The 17,566-nt window shown below is 51.6% G+C and overlaps 4 protein-coding genes across 4 annotated transcripts; 2 read left to right on the top strand and 2 right to left on the bottom strand.

The window, feature by feature from the left end:
- Positions 1-1,664: 1,664 nt before the first annotated feature.
- On the top strand, positions 1,665-3,512 carry POX_c03694 (uncharacterized protein; the record flags this gene model as incomplete). Its single annotated transcript, XM_050112584.1, has 5 exons — positions 1,665-1,896; positions 1,972-2,159; positions 2,234-2,358; positions 2,436-3,306; positions 3,381-3,512. The coding sequence occupies 5 exons, from the start codon at positions 1,665-1,667 to the stop codon at positions 3,510-3,512; spliced, it is 1,548 nt and encodes a 515-aa protein (XP_049970140.1).
- A 423-nt stretch (positions 3,513-3,935) lies between these two features.
- Positions 3,936-8,763, bottom strand: POX_c03693 (Pentafunctional AROM polypeptide; the record flags this gene model as incomplete). The annotated part of the gene is made up of 2 exons (XM_050112583.1): positions 3,936-3,965; positions 4,039-8,763. 2 exons carry the CDS (start codon positions 8,761-8,763, stop codon positions 3,936-3,938), a joined length of 4,755 nt encoding a protein of 1,584 aa, XP_049970139.1.
- A 1,394-nt stretch (positions 8,764-10,157) lies between these two features.
- POX_c03692 (5'-3' exoribonuclease 2) lies at positions 10,158-13,457 on the bottom strand (the record flags this gene model as incomplete). Its single annotated transcript, XM_050112582.1, has 3 exons — positions 10,158-10,779; positions 10,848-13,044; positions 13,151-13,457. 3 exons carry the CDS (start codon positions 13,455-13,457, stop codon positions 10,158-10,160), a joined length of 3,126 nt encoding a protein of 1,041 aa, XP_049970138.1.
- A 558-nt stretch (positions 13,458-14,015) lies between these two features.
- POX_c03691 (uncharacterized protein) lies at positions 14,016-17,388 on the top strand (the record flags this gene model as incomplete). The annotated part of the gene is made up of 4 exons (XM_050112581.1): positions 14,016-14,399; positions 14,449-14,644; positions 14,709-17,236; positions 17,308-17,388. The coding sequence occupies 4 exons, from the start codon at positions 14,016-14,018 to the stop codon at positions 17,386-17,388; spliced, it is 3,189 nt and encodes a 1,062-aa protein (XP_049970137.1).
- Positions 17,389-17,566: the final 178 nt, after the last annotated feature.

The raw sequence follows: 17,566 nt of genomic DNA, 5'->3' as shown, positions 1-17,566 counted from the left end.
ACTGTAGGGCAACTGGGTGACCATTTGGACCTCAAGCTCCGACAAAACGACCATTGAGATGTTGGCTTGGTTTCAATGGGCACTATCAGAGCGATCATACACAACTAGAGTCCCCGGTCCTGACATCTGATCGGTCCTCTGCCGTAGTATCCCCAATTCCAACCCTCATTTTATTCGCTGTTATGAGAAGATACGCGAGGACCAACCTCTTTCCCGAATAATCCAGGCATTGCATGCCCTCCTTGACCAGAGCTCAAAACTCAGTCCCATGAGGTTTGTTTCGTAAAATCAGGGCTCTTTTCGACACTCGCAGGCCGAGATCTCAGGGGTAGAGAGACATATTTCTGAATTCCTTTTCCAAGGTGAGAAGCGGTTCATCGGCTCATCGGCGCGTCGGAAAGTACGACACGCACCACTAGGAGCCATGACTCCACTTTAATCCTGGTCTATTTGACCGTGGTCAAATAAGACGAGCTCAGTTTTCCCTCTAGCTGCATAATGAGAAGTCCTCGCAACCCGCCGCAGTCTGATTCAGGCCCATTGGAGCCAGAAGTGCTATACCTAGTGGGGCAGTAGGCCCGCCCGGAGTTTCGTGTGCTTTGACAACCACGAGACGCCCGTCAGGGCTGAGATGCCACCGTTTGCGGGCCCATTCTAGGAAGGTGTGACGCCGATCAACATCGCGGGCAGTTGTTGCGGACAATGACTTTCTATACCCACCTTTCAGGCTTCAACTTGAACTTGGCTGACTCGTGCAAAGGGCTCCAGACCCGAAGAAAAAGCGGACCAACTCATCTTCCCACCCATAAAATTTGTCATAGCCTACAACGTTCATATTGCGTGAGCATTTTTGAGGTCCTCGTGGGTGCTATGTGCCTAGTTGCCTACTCTATCTGAGTCGGGCCATGTGCATACCCTGTCCTTTAGCCTGTTTGGCTCAACAGTCCCATCCGGCTAACTCCGAAAGACAAATGGGGGGCTTGACCCTGAGTACAGTACTTCTATAGCATGTACTACTTACCAGGGGCATGTAGCATGTACTTTGCGTTGTGCTTCGAATCAGAACCGCCTGCGGACGAGTTACCTTTTTCGAGGGAAGTGAAGGCCAGTTTACGGAGCTGGAGTCGGGTGGACACGACTTTCCATGGGCTCTGTTTGGTTCCTAGTCCACAGAAGATGTTCGCGGCCAGCGGAGTGGGCTTGTAGACACGGTGGTTGGTCTGATTCCTCGTCTGGCCATCAAAATCCAGAGAGGTAGCGCATACTTCCGACGTGCTTACTGCAGTACCGTCGTTGAAAAGTGGCTGCCCGTCTAGCGCGTGGCCGAGGGTTGTCCGAATTCGAAGCTAAGCAGCGGCCATGCATGACCATTGGTTTCTCTGCCACGCGTGGAAACACCTGTGCTCGTCTTTCTGACCCAGTCGGGATCTACTGGAGCCAATGACAGCCCCCTCAGGCCATGAAACCACGTTGTCAATGGCTGTCATGTCGCACAGGAGGGGCGAACGAGGGGAAGAAAGCGCATTTGAAAACCAGGCTTTTGCCGCGGCAGTTCGAGATGGCTCGGTGAATCTTCTCAGATTTCAAACATAAGCGGTTGCTATTCGCACAAAGGACCCTTTCGCAGTCGCGCATGCTGGGCAATTGATTGACCATCCAGCGCAATGGGTCTCGCAGCGCAGATAGTGTCACTTTTGACAGTGACGAACGCTCTTTTGTCGCTCGTGGCGTATTTTGTCCTCAAACTCGGCTATCAAATCATCTACTACCGCTTCTTCCACCCATTAGCTGCTTTCCCGGGCCCATTCTGGGCCTCCGTGACTCGCCTATGGATCGCAAAGCAGAACCTGCAGGAAACTGAATACCTGACCGCATATGACTTGTCAAAGAAGTATGGTAAGTTGAGAAAAATATCATCGAGAACTCACCAGTCGAGAATCGACGCACTGACAAGATTGCACAATGTGACAGGCCCCGTGGTGCGAGTCACCCCAACGCTGCTGCTTGTCAGCGACCATTCGAAACTTCCGGAAATCTATCACCGCAATGCAGACAAGACCGGCCATTACATCACGGGCAGTTTCGGAGAGACAGAGAGCTTGTTCAACATGAGGTCACACAAGACGCATGCGCTGTTCCGGAAACACATTGCAGGACCTGTACGCACACTCACATCATTTTGATTAATCGGTCGGTCGCTGGCGGCAACGGAGAATTGACAATGGAATTACAGTACAGCTTTACCAACATCAAGAAGATGGAGCCAATGATTGACGCGCGCATCCTCGAGTGGAAGCAGAAGCTTGATGACACTTTCGTCAAGTCCGGTGAGGCCTTTGACTTTGCCTGGTGGGCAGTGTGAGTTGCACTCCTCGTGTTCATTGACAAACTGAGTGGACTTTCAAACCACTGACTTTCCCCCCTTGATGTCCTAGTTACATGGCGTATGACATTATTAGCGAGATTGGGTTCGGCGCTCCCTTCGGGTTCATTGAGAAGGGCGAGGACATCGGCGGACTGATTCAAGGGTTCCACGATGGTCTTGCACCCTTTGGTTTCCTTGCGCGCATGCATCCCTTCACCTCTTGGATGAAGAGCACATTTATGAAGAAGTATCTTGTTGCTACTCCTCAGGATGACTCCGGGATCGGTGTTCTGATGCGCTTCCGTGACCGCCTGATTAAGGAGCGCTTGGACGATATCCAGTCTGGTAAAAAGTTGGAACGCCTCGACCTACTTCAGACCTTCCTGGACGCACGGACCGAAGAGGGCAAGCCTCTGGACTTGGAGTACATTCGCGCTGAGGTTCTTCTGGTTCTGCTTGCTGGAGCCGATACCACCGGTACCGCGTTCCAGGCCCTGATCACCTACCTCCTGACTCACCCAGAGTCGTACGACCGCATGATGGAAGAGATTGACACTGCCAGCCGCAAGGGCTATCTTTCCGAGGTGCCCCAGTACAACGAGGTCCTCGAGCACTTGCCTTTCTTCGTGAGTTGTGTCAAGGAGACCATGCGTCTGTGCCCTTCTGCTCCCAACATCTTCCCCCGCTATGTGTCCGAGCCTGGCTTGGAGTTGTACGGTAAATGGGCTCCTGCTGGTACGGAGATTACCTGCAATCCGTACTTGGTGCACCGTGACCCGGCGCTGTATGGAGAGGATGCGGAAGACTTCAAGCCGGAGCGTTGGATGGATCCCGAGAAGGCCAAGTTATACAACAAGTACAATTTTGCATTCGGGTATGGATCGCGTGTTTGCCTTGGTCGTGATATTGCCATGATGGAGCTTTTCAAGGGGCCTCTACAGGTATGTGTTAATCCCTGAGCCCTTTATTTACTGGTCATTCGAATCATCCGACATACTAACTCGATATCCTTTAGTTCTTCCGCGCTTACAAGCCCGAATTCGTCAAGGATAAGCCCGAGCCAAAGTTTGTGGTCAAAGGAGGCGTTGGATACTGGCGCGACGTATGGTTGACGATTTCCAAGCGCCCTCAAGTGACGCAGGAATAAAAAAAAATCAGACTGAGTGCTCACTGATTAATTTGAGAGGGCTTGTGGAGGCGTAGAATTACGCCACATATCGGGACTCAATCCATGTGATGCTAATCTACTTTTGCTTTCTCGCATCGCAGAAAGCGGTTCTCGAGCCGACTTACCAGTTTGGATCCGGGCATTTGTGATATAGAAAGAAGCCTTTTGTAGAATTATTTGAATAGAAAGAACCGAAAGTATAAATTCTTATTGCACGCCTACAAGCTATAGAACTTTGAGCACGACTTTTCATGTCGGCAGTAGGCAGAGCACACCAAATCTAAGCCCTCCCCTCTTCAAATGTCACTTTTGTATTTCCATTGGGTTTCAAACCGCATGAGCAACTCTGAAAAAGAAAATCAACAGCATCAAACGCAGGGTATTTGACAATCAACCTGTTCATCACAATGTCTCGGTGCTCATGACAGCATCCTGGGAAGAGAAAACAAGTATTAGCATCATGGCATCATGCTTGATTTGCAGGTTAAATGACTCGTGAGCTTACCCTGGCGACCTGGTAGAGCGGAGTAATGCCAGTCCAGTGAGTGAACTGATACACACCCTGGCCAACAAGGACTTCCAACCCCGGAATGGTCTTCCATCCAGCATCAGCAGCCAGCTGCATTAGTGCCGTCACGGCAGGCTTGTATGCCATCTCGAGAAGAACACGGGGCGAGCTCTCAGCCACCGACTTGCCGATGACGGTACCGTCGGCCTTCTGAGCGCGCTCAAACATGTGGCAAAGCGTCTCACGCATAGCGGGATCAATGGGCCGGTCAGCAGGAATGGTGCCAATGGCCACCTGCGGTACGGTCTCCAGCTGTTCAGGGCTCTCTACAACACGGATGTTGTAGCTAGTTGGGAAGGTCGATACCATGTTCTCGAGTTTGCTTGGGGTGCGACCGACGACGTAAATGGGCGAGAAACCCATCTGATGAAGAGCGTAGATGGCGGCACGGGCGGTACCGCCCCCGCCGATCACCACAGCGCTTTCTGTGCCCGAGGAGCCATAAACGCCAGCATTGCGAAGCACCTGAACCATACCTTGCCAGTCAGTGTTGTAGCCGACGAGGCGTTGAGGCTTGTCGCCGTTGGAGACAGGGACGATGGTATTGACGGCTCCAATGATCTCAGCCTCCTGAGCAACCTCGTCCAGAAGGGGCATGATATCTAGCTTCAGAGGAATGGTGACAGATGCACCTCCAAAGTCGGGAGCGCGGATATAATCCCTCACGTCCTCAACTTTGGTGGTCTCGAGGCGTCCGTACTCATGCGGAAGGCCAGTCTCCTTGAAGAGTGTGTTGTGGAGAGCAGGAGACCGAGAGCCGGCAATGGGCGACCCGAAAATGGCAAACTTCTGAGACTTGATCTCTCCCATCAGCGCAAGACCGCGACGGATCTCGGATGCAGACAGTTGGCCGGGAGCAGCCTTGAAAGGAAGAGCGGGATGAGAGACTGGGGTCATGAAGCCGTTCAGGATGCGGCTGAGCTGGCCTTGATCACCCATGTTGATAGCGATCAGAGGAACATCATGGGCCTGCTCGGCCCACTTCTTGAACTTGCGCAGCGCCGTGTTGTCGTCAAGGCTGTTGGCAACACCAACGAGTTTGATGATATCACCGTACTCCAAGGCTCGATTGTAGGACGGAATCCAGGACATGTTTGCCCATGAGAGCTTCCCCTGAGGGTCGTGGTGGGAAGCAATGACCTTGGAATGGCCCTTCATCTCAAGAACGGTACGAAGCAACTCATCGGGGAATGCGATCTCGAGATCCACAAATTCACAGCCAGAGCGGAATGCCAATCGATACAGCGCCAACGCAGCCTCGTGGTCATCGTCGGGGAAACGTCCTCCTTGGCTCTTCGTGCGAATCGTGAAAATGATAGGCAGTGAGACTCGCCGGCGAAGGAAGGACATTTGCTCGGCCACAAAGTCAACAGAGGGAACGCCTCCATTGGCAGCGGGGTCCTGAAGCAGATCAACGCGTAGTTCGACGGCGTCCGACCCAACACAGATCTCGTGCAGAATGTCACCACACTCACGAAGGTCGGGCAGGGTGAGCGATACGAAAAATGAGTGTTTCTTCTTCTTGATCTCAGCAAGGTGATCCTTTCGCCCAGTAACAACCTGCATAAACCGTTCGAAATCCTCAGAAGCCAAAGTAAGTTCTGTCTTACTGGAGTGTTGGCTGTGATATTGAATGTTGCTGCACTCCTGGAACCACGGCTTACGGCGAAGCCACACTCCCATCATGTCATCCACGTATGCAGGACGGGTCTTGTCGATTTGCAAGAAGTCCATGACCTGCTTGATGTCGCGGCTGATCAAGAGCACGTTGCCCTTGTTCTTATGGTAATCTGCGAGTAGCTTGCGAGCTTCGGGAATTTCCACGATGCCGCCGCCACATGCAAAGACATATCCTTTGGGATGGTCTCGCATCGTCTGCTGGAGCAATGCTAATTCCGCATCACGGAATCCTTGCCAGCCACGCTCCTTGATGATATCGGGAATCGTGGCACCTTCAATCTTCTCCAATTCAGTGTCGAGATCGATGAAAGGCCGGTCAAGGCTCTTGGCAACCCAGTGACCAGAGGTGGTCTTGCCAGCACCGCGCATTCCAATGATATAGACCGAAGCATTGGCGCGCTCCTCAGATCCAGAAGCAGCATGATCGTCCTCCTCGAGTTCCTTTCCCTCGAGGTTTACACCGAAAAGTTGCTTCATGGTGTCCCACCAGCCTGGCCAGGTCTTTCCAACGCACTCCTTCTCCAAAATCAGTGTCGGCTTCGGAGCAACAAGCGAGAGTACGCTGAAACTGAAGGCAACGCGATGATCGTCGTAGCAGTAAATTCCGCCCGCATGTTGGCGAAGAGTAGACCGCTCAATGCCGTCGATCTCGAGTCCATCCTCGTGCTCGCGACAGACAACGCCGAATTTAGCAAGCTCGTCCTTCATGGCTTTGATACGGTTACATTCCTTCACTCGCTGATTCGCAATGCCGTAGATGCGCGTTGTGTGGTTCGAATTCTCGCCCCTGGCAACCGCAGCGAGGACAGATGCAGTCAGGAAAGCATCCGTCATGGGCTCCATATCCACATTAGGCAAAGGTCGAAGAATACCATCAGCTGGTCCGGTGACAGTCGTGGAGTGATCCAGCTGTTCCACAGTGCATCCCATGGGTCGGAGCACATCGACGGCAAACTGAGCATCACCTTGCAGCGACTTGGATCCAATGTTGGGGACAGTGCAGGTGGTGCCCGTAATGGCAGCAATGGCCAAGGGGTAAGTAGCAGAAGATGCGTCACTCTCGACCACGTATTCGGCTGGGTTCACGTAATGACCCTGGGGGATGTGGTAAGTGTGTTCCTCAGTTGTTGATTTCTTCACATCAATTCCAAAAGATCGCATCATGGCCGTAGTCATATCGATGTATGGCTGAGAGATGGGTTTGCCACCAACCAGCCTCAAAGTCACGGGCTCCTTAGCATAAGGGGCACACATCAACAACGAGGAGACGTATTGAGAAGACACCTTCGCCGCGAGATTGATATCGCCTCCAGCAAAGCCGCCCGAGGCTGCAATCTTGAGGGGCAGACTACCCTTACGCTCCATATACTCAACGCCGGCACCGTTCACGGTCAAAGCGTCGACGAGGTCCCCAATCGGCCGTTGCTTCATACGGTTATTGCCGGTCAAAACGCTTTCGTTGACGGTGCTAGGGTTGGCGAGTGTCGCCACCGTAGTCAAGAATCTGGAGGCAGTACCGGCGTTGCCCAGGTACAGGGGGGAAGGGCTGGCCGTGATATTGCCTCCCTTGCCGTTGACTACCAGAACTTCACCCTCCTCCTCCCAAGAGAAAGTGGCAGCACCGAGCTTCTCCAAAGCGTTCAACATAACCTCAGTGTCATCCGAGTGCAAGAGATTCTTGACCCGGCATGTACCAGAGCCCAATGCAGCAAGTACAAGAGCACGGTTAGAGATACTTTTGGAGCCTGGTGGCGCACATGTGACATTGAGATCTTTCGGCACACCCGGACGTACCTCGATGCTTGGTGCCAAAACGACGCCAATATCTTCATTGGAGACGACGCTAGCCTTGGGCTCAAAGGTGCGTCCAATGGCGGAAAGAAGAACAACCTTCTTCTTCGGACCGTCGTTCTTCTTGTCCAAAGCCATGTTGAACAGAAGCTGATCCACGGAGCAATGCTTGCCAGCAGTAAGCTTTCGGACCCGGGAGTCCTTCATGGATGTGGGCAGACCGTATGCGGAGATACATTTGACGATACGAGCAACGGCGACGCCCTTCAAGATGCCCAAGTGACGTGCAAGCTCAGCTTCTTTCACCATACCAATAGCCACACACTCTCCATGGAGAATCTGGGGAGTCAAAATTGCTTCGATCGCATGGCCGATAGAATGGCCCCAGTTAAGGAGATTGCGAAGACCACCTTCTCTTTCGTCTGCGGAGACGACAAAGGCTTTATGACGAGCAGAGGCCAGAATTCGGGCCTTCAGAATGTCGCGAATGTTGTCGAAGCGCCCTTGCCCTGGCTTCACCTCACTACGAGCAGCACTGAGAATCAACTCAGCATTGTCTTCCAGGGCAGTGAACTCTTCTTCGCTTGAGATGGCGGCAGTTTTGATGACTTCAGCCATGCCGTTGATAAATTCCCGAACAGGGAGTGTTTCGAGGAATTCGAGATCAATGTAGATTCTTGATGGTTGCCAGATAGCTCCAATCAGGTTTTTGCCCAACGGAGTATCGATGGCCGTCTTGCCTCCAATCGAGGAATCTACCATTGCCAGCAGAGTGGTAGGGACCTGGACAAAGCGGACACCTCGCATGTAGGTCGCCGCAATGAATCCGGTCAAATCCCCAATCACACCACAACCCAATGCGATCACCACGGTGTCTCGGCCACATGGTGGATTCTGGCTAAGCATCCAGTCTTCGATATCGGCCTTTGTTTGTCGAGACTTTGAGCTCTCGCCAGGTGGGGCATTGTAAACGAGCAAGCGCGGGGCAGGAGAGATCGAGGTGGAGGCGGCCTCGAAAGATTCTTGGAAACGGGGTGTATAAAGGGATCCGAGATTGGTATCGGTGATCAGAACATAGGTGGTCGAGGGCAAGCCGCTGATCAGGTCCTTGGCAACATAGTCACGCCATAGACCGAAGTCAGCGATGATGCTCTCATGGCCCAGAATGCTGATCTTTGTCGGCTCAGTCATGGCGGGCGGACGAGAATAAGATACGAGGCTTTAATCTGTTGATTTCGCTTCGCATTCAATTCATTCTGACCGGGCGTTAGTCTTTCCATCTGATCATCAGCTTGAAACAGCCTCTTTGGGAAATTTGGTATCTCAACCCCACCACCAAACGTAGCTATACATGAATATGAAAGAGAAGCGCGGGCAGACGAGGTTGGCAGTAGAGAAAGTCAGAGAAGCCTTGAGAATTCACTGTACTCACCTGTAGTTTGAAATCAGGATTGAGCGTTTCATCCAGAGCAATTGTGACTTGTCAAGTCAGTTGAAGTGGTGTGTCAGCGCTAGTCAGCGTAGGTGACTCAACAATTATTCCTTTTAGCCTCCGATCTCGCGGCAGCGTTCTCACCGCCTTTAACTGCGCTGCTCCTCCGGCGACGACGAGACTAGCTTGTGTCACGAAGCAGCTTTCGCGACGTAAAATTGTAAATGCAGAGTGTACTAAAGCTCTTATATAGGTCAAATCGGCATGCAACGAATCTATGGCACTGCTTGTCATCCCGTTGCAGGATTTTAATTAAACCGCTTTTGGAGCCGGATTACGCGCTACTATATCGGGTTTTCGAAATTCTTTATCAGGTTTGAAGCTTGTGAACATATGCTTCCATGCCTTCATTCGTTGGAGACTCCTATGAGACTATGATGACACGGGGGTCCGCGGGAGTTTTCATCGTGAGTTCTCAGATATCAATACCCTACATCACTAAGTAAGACTCGCGTTCAAGCGTAGCACGGGGGTCCGCGGGTCTGTCTTCCGCGTATATACGTCTGGTGCCGCTTCGAGAGAATACCCGTCGCTCTCCATTCTCTGCCGCTGAGGAATCGTGGAGAGAGACAGAAGAGACGGGAGCACAGTACATGTAGTCATGGCTGCCGAGTTTCTTGATTACATCTCTTCGGGCCACATGTTCTGGACGATGATGGAGGACTACTGAGGTTGTTAAAATTTGACCTGCACCGTGAGACTCGGCGGGCGGACTTTGTACAGCAGCCCTGACCGAGACGAGGGCAATGAACCTGAAGACTTTGTCTTTTGGAGCCCTGCGGCCGACTGAAGTTCCGTCTTTGATGGCCATAGAATGTCGACCTGATGCAAATCAATACCAAATAATCAACTTTATAGGTTTGTTACAGGCGTTATCGTGACAATGACACGATCGAGGAAGAGAGAAGCGATCAACACCTCGCGAGTATCAGCATTCGTGTTGTACGAATCCACCAAATGAACATGCGGTTTGGAGACTGTGAATATCAATCAAACGCCCCATCCTTGTCAACTCCCTGATTATTTCATATGTGCGTTTAACGATCCAGTCAAGGATGGAGCCGAGAGCTGACAATCAGGTCCTTGAGTCTTTTCAATACCGCCCATAACCTCCCCCACGCCCACCACCGCCGCGATAACCACTGTACTGATCCCGGGATTGACCTCGACCTCTACCACCGCGATATCCTGCTCCTCCGTTGCTTCCTCCACCATAGCCCCGATCTTGTTGACCACCGTACGATCCCTGCTGTGCCTGATAGCCCTGGTGTCGTTGCTGGCCCTGGTATCCCTGATAGCCCTGGTTGCCTGCATAATAGCCCTGTTGGCCAGAGTATTGGCCAGAGCCATGATGCGAGGGGTGCTGATGGGACATTCCGCCACGAGGAGGACCAGGTGGGCCCCTGGAATAATCCGCTCCAGGAGCGGGAGGAACCCAACCAGAAGGCATGGGTGGCATGCCACCAGGGGGTGCATTCACGAAGCGTGGATCAAGGTGCGCGGCAAATGGATTCGGCCGATCCGACGAATAATTCATTTGACCGCCACGACCACGTCCGTTGAATGGTGCGCCACCGTAGGAGCGACCCGAATTTTGGGCGCGGCCCTTGACGGCACGGACATCAGCGGAATTGAGCATCGGCGTGGCAAACTTGACACCGCGAAGCAGCATAGATTTGTGGACATGAGATGATTTCGGAATTTTGTAGTTGACACTGTCGACAGAATTAGCACGAACGAGCAGAACAAAGTCACTCAGATCGGGGGTAGTGGTGAGACTTACGTGAGGGAATGGTCGTCGTCAAGACTTGGCATACCGTACTCTTGCAACGGAGAAACGAGAGAACCGTGGGGGATGTAAGTCTCGTTGCGTTCAACCAGACCCGCCAGACCATCACTGACACGCATATTGAGCTTGTATTGAGGTGGCCCGGGTTTCTTGGAATAAAAATTGCCGATGAGATCTTGGTAAAGAGGGTGCTGCTCGGAGAGTAGTAAAACTTCTTGGCCATGGGTATTCCGGCTTCGTTCTTCATCGGTCAAGAGCGGATATTTTTTCTCCATCGCAGCTAGAAGGCGCTTCTCATCAATGAAAGGAAGAAGAATCACGCCTTGCCATGCGAATTTCTTGCCGTTCAGATCGAGCGCAAAGTCTTCAGGGTAGAAGTCGATGATTTCGCTTTCGGGATTGCTCATCAGATCGTGGAAAACCTCTGGTAAAGCGTGGTTGGATGACGCGGGTAAGACTCCCATCAATTGCTCGTACGGCCGGAAGGGTTTGCCTTTGTCAAACTCAATCACCATATCGGCGATGTCGACAAAATCGGCCGCAAAGGGGGCATAGTGGTAAGGGTAGTACCAATCCCATGAAGGGCAGCCCTGGAAGTAGTAGAGCAGAACCCAGGCAAGACCTTCAGCGTAAGCTCGAGCAACCTTATGACGGAATTCATGATCCTGGGGATCAACGCCGAATTTTTGCTCATAGTATCGATCCGCATAACCCGGCTCCCACAGCTTGACGGTGTCTGGGGGCATCTCGTCATCTTTTGGTTTCGGAGGAGGCACAGGAGGCGAGTCTCTGCCCGGTGTACCGGCGTCCTCAGTCTCCTGCTCAGTTGCCTCTGAAGATTCATCAGCCTTTCTCTTGCCAAGGACAGAGGGGGACGTTGGCTCCGAGGCTTCCTGTTCGTTCTCTGCGGGTTCAGAACTGACTTCCGCCGCTGGCTCATTTGGTGTACTCTTCATGAGCCTGCTCTTGAGAACGGCGGCAGCGCTCTTGTTCTCCATATTTGCACGGTAGACAGCTCCACGGTTGACAATCATGCTGTGAGTCAATTCCTTATCCTCCTTGGTCAGATGGGCACGTGACGGGGTAATCAGGTCCAATCCAGCCGTTGGGTCAGGATCCGGCTCGGCTTTGGAGCGGTTCTGCTTTGCATCATAGACTGGCGAGCTGCGTCGTCGTTTTTGGGCCCGTTCTTCGTTGCGAGCCTGGTCTTGCTCTTTGCGCCGTTTCTCGTTGGCCGCTTTTCTCTCCTCCGCTTGTCGACGGCGACGGAAGATGGCGTCTTCTTGCTTAGCCAGACCTTGCAAAATCAGCTGGGCACGCTTGAGGTCAACGTGGCCGTCTTGTGTCAAGTATCCTCCCATACTTGGGATATTGTCGCGCCAGATAGCAATCAAAGTATCGATACCGTTCTCGCGAATATCCAAAGAAGGCAAGTGAGGCAAGAAATCGTTTCCGACGAAGAAACACATGAAGACCCAATCGTCGAGAGCACGTTCCAGATCAAAGGGAAACGGTTGTTGAGCAACCTGCATTTCAACAGCAAGGTACTCTCTCAGAACAGAGACGTGGAGCCAGATGAACGGCTTCAACGGTGAAGCATGTTGCTTCTCATCGAACTCTCCGCTCTTCTCCTTCGCCTTACCCGTACACTCCTCTGCCTTGTGGCCTGTCTGGCCGCAAAGCCTGCACGTGCGCGGTTTGGATTCCTGGAAGAAGACATCCTCTCGGAGAACGCGGAAATGGGGCTCATGGGTAGCGAGTCCCAACATGATAAGATCCGCGTCTAGACCATAGATGACGTGACGGGTATTGGGATCGTGCTCTGGCGATGCGCGCTGCGAACGGACGAATTCCATGATCTTGTGCTCACCCTCTCCAGGCACGGTAGCGTCGGAAATGATGATCTTCATCGTCTTCCATGCCGGATCTGTGTTGAGTTTGTAGGCAATCCAGTAACGCAGTGATGCCGCAAGGATGTCCATGAATGGCGTTCCAGGAGTAATCACGTTTGAGTCCCATGTCTTTTGAATGACTTCTTCACGAATGACGGCATCCCCTGACTTCTTGCTTTGTTGCCGATCCAGTAGTTTCTGCAGCTCTTCCTTTTTCTCGTCATTTTCTCGGGCTTCCTGGGCGGAGCGGAATCGGCGAGCACGTTGCTGGTTCATCTTGGCTCGAGGCGCAACGCCATCTAGGAGGAAGCAAAGTAATTAGCATGCAAGAATAAAAGTAATCATAAATATCTCAACATTGCAAAGAAATGAAGAATATCGGAGTCGTCGGGCTTCCCAACATACCGATAGCAATCATAAGTAATTTCCTTGGTCGGACCATGTTGACAACACGATCCGTGTATTTGAAGATCTCCAGCATCATCTCCTGCTCATTGGCAGGAGGAGGCCGTCCCTCTGGATGTGTACAGGGATGCACAATACCATTCATATCCAGGTAGAGGTTGTCCATCTCCTCGCCATTTGGGTTCGGGCCTGTAGTGTCAACTGGGATTTCTTCACCGTTCACTTCCTGCGGCAGCTCCTCAATCACCGAAGATACGATCTTCGGATACTTGTTGGAAAGCCATCGGAAGAGAGCAGGGACACCCATGTTGACAATGCGACGAGCGTTTGCCCGGCAGCGTTCGCTGGCGTTTGATCGAGCTTGGCGCGAGGTTCGATTGCGTATTCACGCGGATGCAGACACGCTTCGCGTTGGACTTGGCCTCGATCTTTCCACCGTACTTTCAAGGAGATAGTCCAGATCCCTCGAGACGAACCCAGGTAGATAGCACGAAATCTGCAACAGCGCCTTTCACAACGGAGCAGAACGTGAATCAGATCAAAAAGTGAGAGTGAAAGTCTCTGCGATTGCCGACCATCGCAATCATTGCCGGGCGGTCGGGGAACTCGCGCTTCCGGCGAGATCGGCTCCACTGATTTAACCCCTTTGAGCCGACCCGGAAGAAGGCCAACTAAGGTCCTTAGTAGGAACGCGAGCAGTCTTTCTACCTAATGGGCATCGACTTCAACGAGTGATCTGACCTGACAACCAGACGCCACCAAGATTCACCCAACCAGCCTTGCATCTGAACCTCGTCTCAAATCGATGACTACTGATCCTGTCGCCTACGGTCATCAGTGACCATGAAATTACAGTTCTGCGACGATGTTCCGAATCCTTGAATCGCAAGCTCCGGCCAAACAAACGGCAACGGAAACAATCGATGTTTTGAGTAGTAGGTTGCAAAGTGCAACCTTGTTGGAGGATCGGCGCGCCGCTATACAAGGACTGAGAAGCTTTGCGAAGCTATTTCCAGCTTCAGTAGCTTCCGGAGGGCTACGACCTCTCATCGGGTGTTTGCACAATGATCGCGAGGATGTGGACACCACAAAAGTGGTCCTTGAGACCCTACTGATGTTGTTTACCCCCGACGAGTCAAGTGTCAGTAAATCTAACCACGATGGACCTCCAACACGAATTACTGACCAGCCCATACAGCCCGAAGCATCAGATGAGATTGCTTTATGGTTGGCAGACGAATTCACCCAGGTATGCGGACCGATTCAGAAGATTCTTCAACGGAGCTGATTTCTAGCAGCGACAAGACAACATCACAATCTTATTGGATCTTCTGGAAACTCGAGACTTCTACTCGCGTCTGTATTCCCTTCAATTGATGTCCCAGATTTGTAGCGCCCGACCAGAACGAACACAAGAGTGCATTTTAACTGCGCCTTTGGGGATTTCGAGACTTGTGAATGTGTTGGCAGACACAAGAGAGCCTGTGAGAAATGGTTAGTCATTGATGAGTACAGTCTGTTCTCTGTGTGGCGTTTACTAATTCACCGCTCACAACAGAGGCCCTGATTCTCATGATTGCTCTTACGCCATCCTCGGAAGAGCTCCAGAAACTGATTGCCTTCGAGAACGCCTTCGAAATCTTATTTTCACTTATTGAAGCGGAGGGCGCATTGACAAATGGGACCGAGGTGGTTGAGGACTGCCTCACTTTGCTTGCCCACCTCCTCAAGTTCAATGTGTCTAATCAATCATTTTTCCGTGAAACTGGTTGCGTGAAAAAGGTCACCAAGTTGCTCCATGAGTGCCAGCTGGAACCTCCCCAAGTCGAAGATTCTTTATCGCAATGGAGCGCCCTGCGCAAGGACAAGAATGTCTGGGGATTGCTTGCAATCATTCAATTATTCTTGACTCGCGGTGGGATCGGCACACCTGCGAACCAGACAACATACTGGCAAAATGGGGTGACGGAGCAGGTTCTCAGCATCGCATTTGGCCAAAAATTCAGTGTCAATGTCACAGCGAAAGCTCTGGCAACATGTGCCGATCTAATTCGTGGAAACTCACCATTGCAAGAGAGGTTTGGGGATATTGAAGTCTTGTGGGGTTCACGAGTGCCGAGCGACCAGGGTGTCAATGGGCAAGCAAATGAGCCAGAACGAATTAATGTCATTGAAGCCTTCCTAAAGCTCAGCCTTCAGCCTTCTCCAAACAGCATGCTTGATGCAAGGCTCGCAGCATGCGAATGTATGAAGGCGTTCTTCGCCAACCATCCAGGTATTCGCATGCATGTGCTCAAGAGAGCGATTGAAGGTCATATCAGTGGACATGACAGGATTCCCAATATCCTTTCAGTGTTGCTTACTGCTCCGGAAGCCAGGGGCAACGCTGACCCCTATCAAGTCTGGATGGCATCTGTACTCTTATTCCACCTGATTTTCGACAGCGCCGAAGCTAAGGCGGTTACTATGGAAGTTACAGAAGGCGATGCTGAGAATGGAGAGGAAGTTGTTACTAGCGTCCAATCCATTGTGAGCAACTTGATCACCGGTTTGCAGCGTGGTGATGATGAAAGAATTACCGTTGGCTATCTCATGCTGCTCTGTGGCTGGCTTTTTGAAGACCCAGACGTCGTTAATGATCTCCTGGTTGAAGGAAGCAGCATCCAGGCACTCCTGCAAGAAATCAAGCACCCGCGGACACCAAGTAGACTGATTCCCGGTCTTTGCACAGTGTTGCTCGGTATCGTCTACGAATTTTCTACGAAGGATTCTCCGATTCCTCGGGTGACATTGCACAAATTACTCATCGATCAGCTTGGCCGAGAGCAATACATTGACAAAATCACCAAGTTGCGAGAATGCCCCTTGGTTCGTGACTTTGAAGTTCTGCCACAGACTGCTGCCGGTCAATTGGATGGGCTACCAGAAGTGTTCTTTGACCGTTCCTTCATTGAATTTCTGAAGGATAATTTCAGTCGTTTGATTCGCGCGATCGATCGTGAGCCTGGTTTTGAAGTTTCTGTTGTTGCGAATGGGGTTGAAAAGGGTGTGTCGAGGGAACTAGTGGACTCTTTACGTGCTGAGTTGGAGGACCGCACTCAGAGTATCCAAAAGCTGGAGTCGGACCTTCTGACTCTGCGACAAAAGCTTGATCAAGAAGAACAGGATCATAGAAAAACAAAAGAATCAGGGGTTCTCGAACTATCTCGAGCACAACAGACACTCCAGTCGGCCGAATTTTCCCACAAGCAAAAGTTGCTTCAGCTGGAAGAACAACATAAACAATCGAAGAACGAGCTTCTCAAACAGCATGGGGAACAACTTCGAGCCATCGACAACCAGTTGAAACAGGCCTCGAGCGAGTATGAGCGAAAGAGCACAAAAATGCAGGAACATCACAAGCAGGAGATTGCTGGTTTGCAAAAGACTATCCGAGACCTGGAACTTGCACTTTCAAACGCTCGGGAGCAGCACACACTTGACCTCACTTCTTTGCAAAAGCGCGCCCAGGAGCTGGAAGGCATTATAAGCCAGTCAAAAGAGTTGAATGCTGGTCAAGTTGCGGATCTCGAGAACAAAGTTCGAGGCGCGGAATCCGCACTTGCGTCGGCAAAGCATGAGCACGAGTCCGAAACCACTCGCCTCAGGCAGTCTCTTGCACAGGCCGAATCCGATCTTGAGAATGCGAAGGCGAAGTCTTCTGAAGAACTTTTGAAGGCCAAGCAGGATTCGTTGTCAACGATCTCAGCGCTGGAAGCTCGTATCACAGCTGCGGAGCAGGCAGCACAGGAGGCTCAGTCAAAAGCCACAGAAGAGTCGACCAATAGCATCGAAGCAGCCAACAAAGCCTCCTTGTCCAAGCTTTCTGCCCTGGAGGCCCGCGCTGTGGAAGCTGAAAGGAAAGCAAAAGAAGCCGAATCACAAGCTAAAAAGACGGAGAATGCCCTCAAAAAGATTCAAGCTCAACTTGAGAAGGTCCAAGAGGAGGCGAAAGAAAAGGAAGAAGCTCGACAGGCGACGCAAACTGAACTGGACGACTTACTGATTGTGTTTGGAGATCTAGAAGCGAAGAGGGCAGAAGATAAGGTATGTTCTTTCTTACCCATTCGTTCAATACAATGGAAAGCAGCTGCTCACCACCCGATTTTCATGACCAGAAACGACTTAAGGATCTTGGTCAAGAAGTCTCAGAAGGGGAAGACGAAGATGACGAAGATGAAGAGGATGACGAAGAATAGTTCATTTCGCGATGAAAGATGACATAAAAAAACTTATATCATACGGTAGTCCAAAGGAAACAGCTGTCATACAATCGGCTTTCTAGATCCCATTCTTCCTGCCTCGGTCTGTACCTCGCAGAGTAGAAGCTGCAGGTGCCAGGTTTACGAGAGGGTTCCCAGACCACAAATATCATGC

Source organism: Penicillium oxalicum, chromosome III (assembly GCF_001723175.1).
Source record: "Penicillium oxalicum strain HP7-1 chromosome III, whole genome shotgun sequence".
In the NCBI taxonomy this organism is placed as follows: Eukaryota; Fungi; Ascomycota; class Eurotiomycetes; order Eurotiales; family Aspergillaceae; genus Penicillium; species Penicillium oxalicum.
The sequence above is the reverse complement of the archived record's forward strand: the minus strand, read 5'-3'. Positions and strand labels throughout refer to the sequence as shown.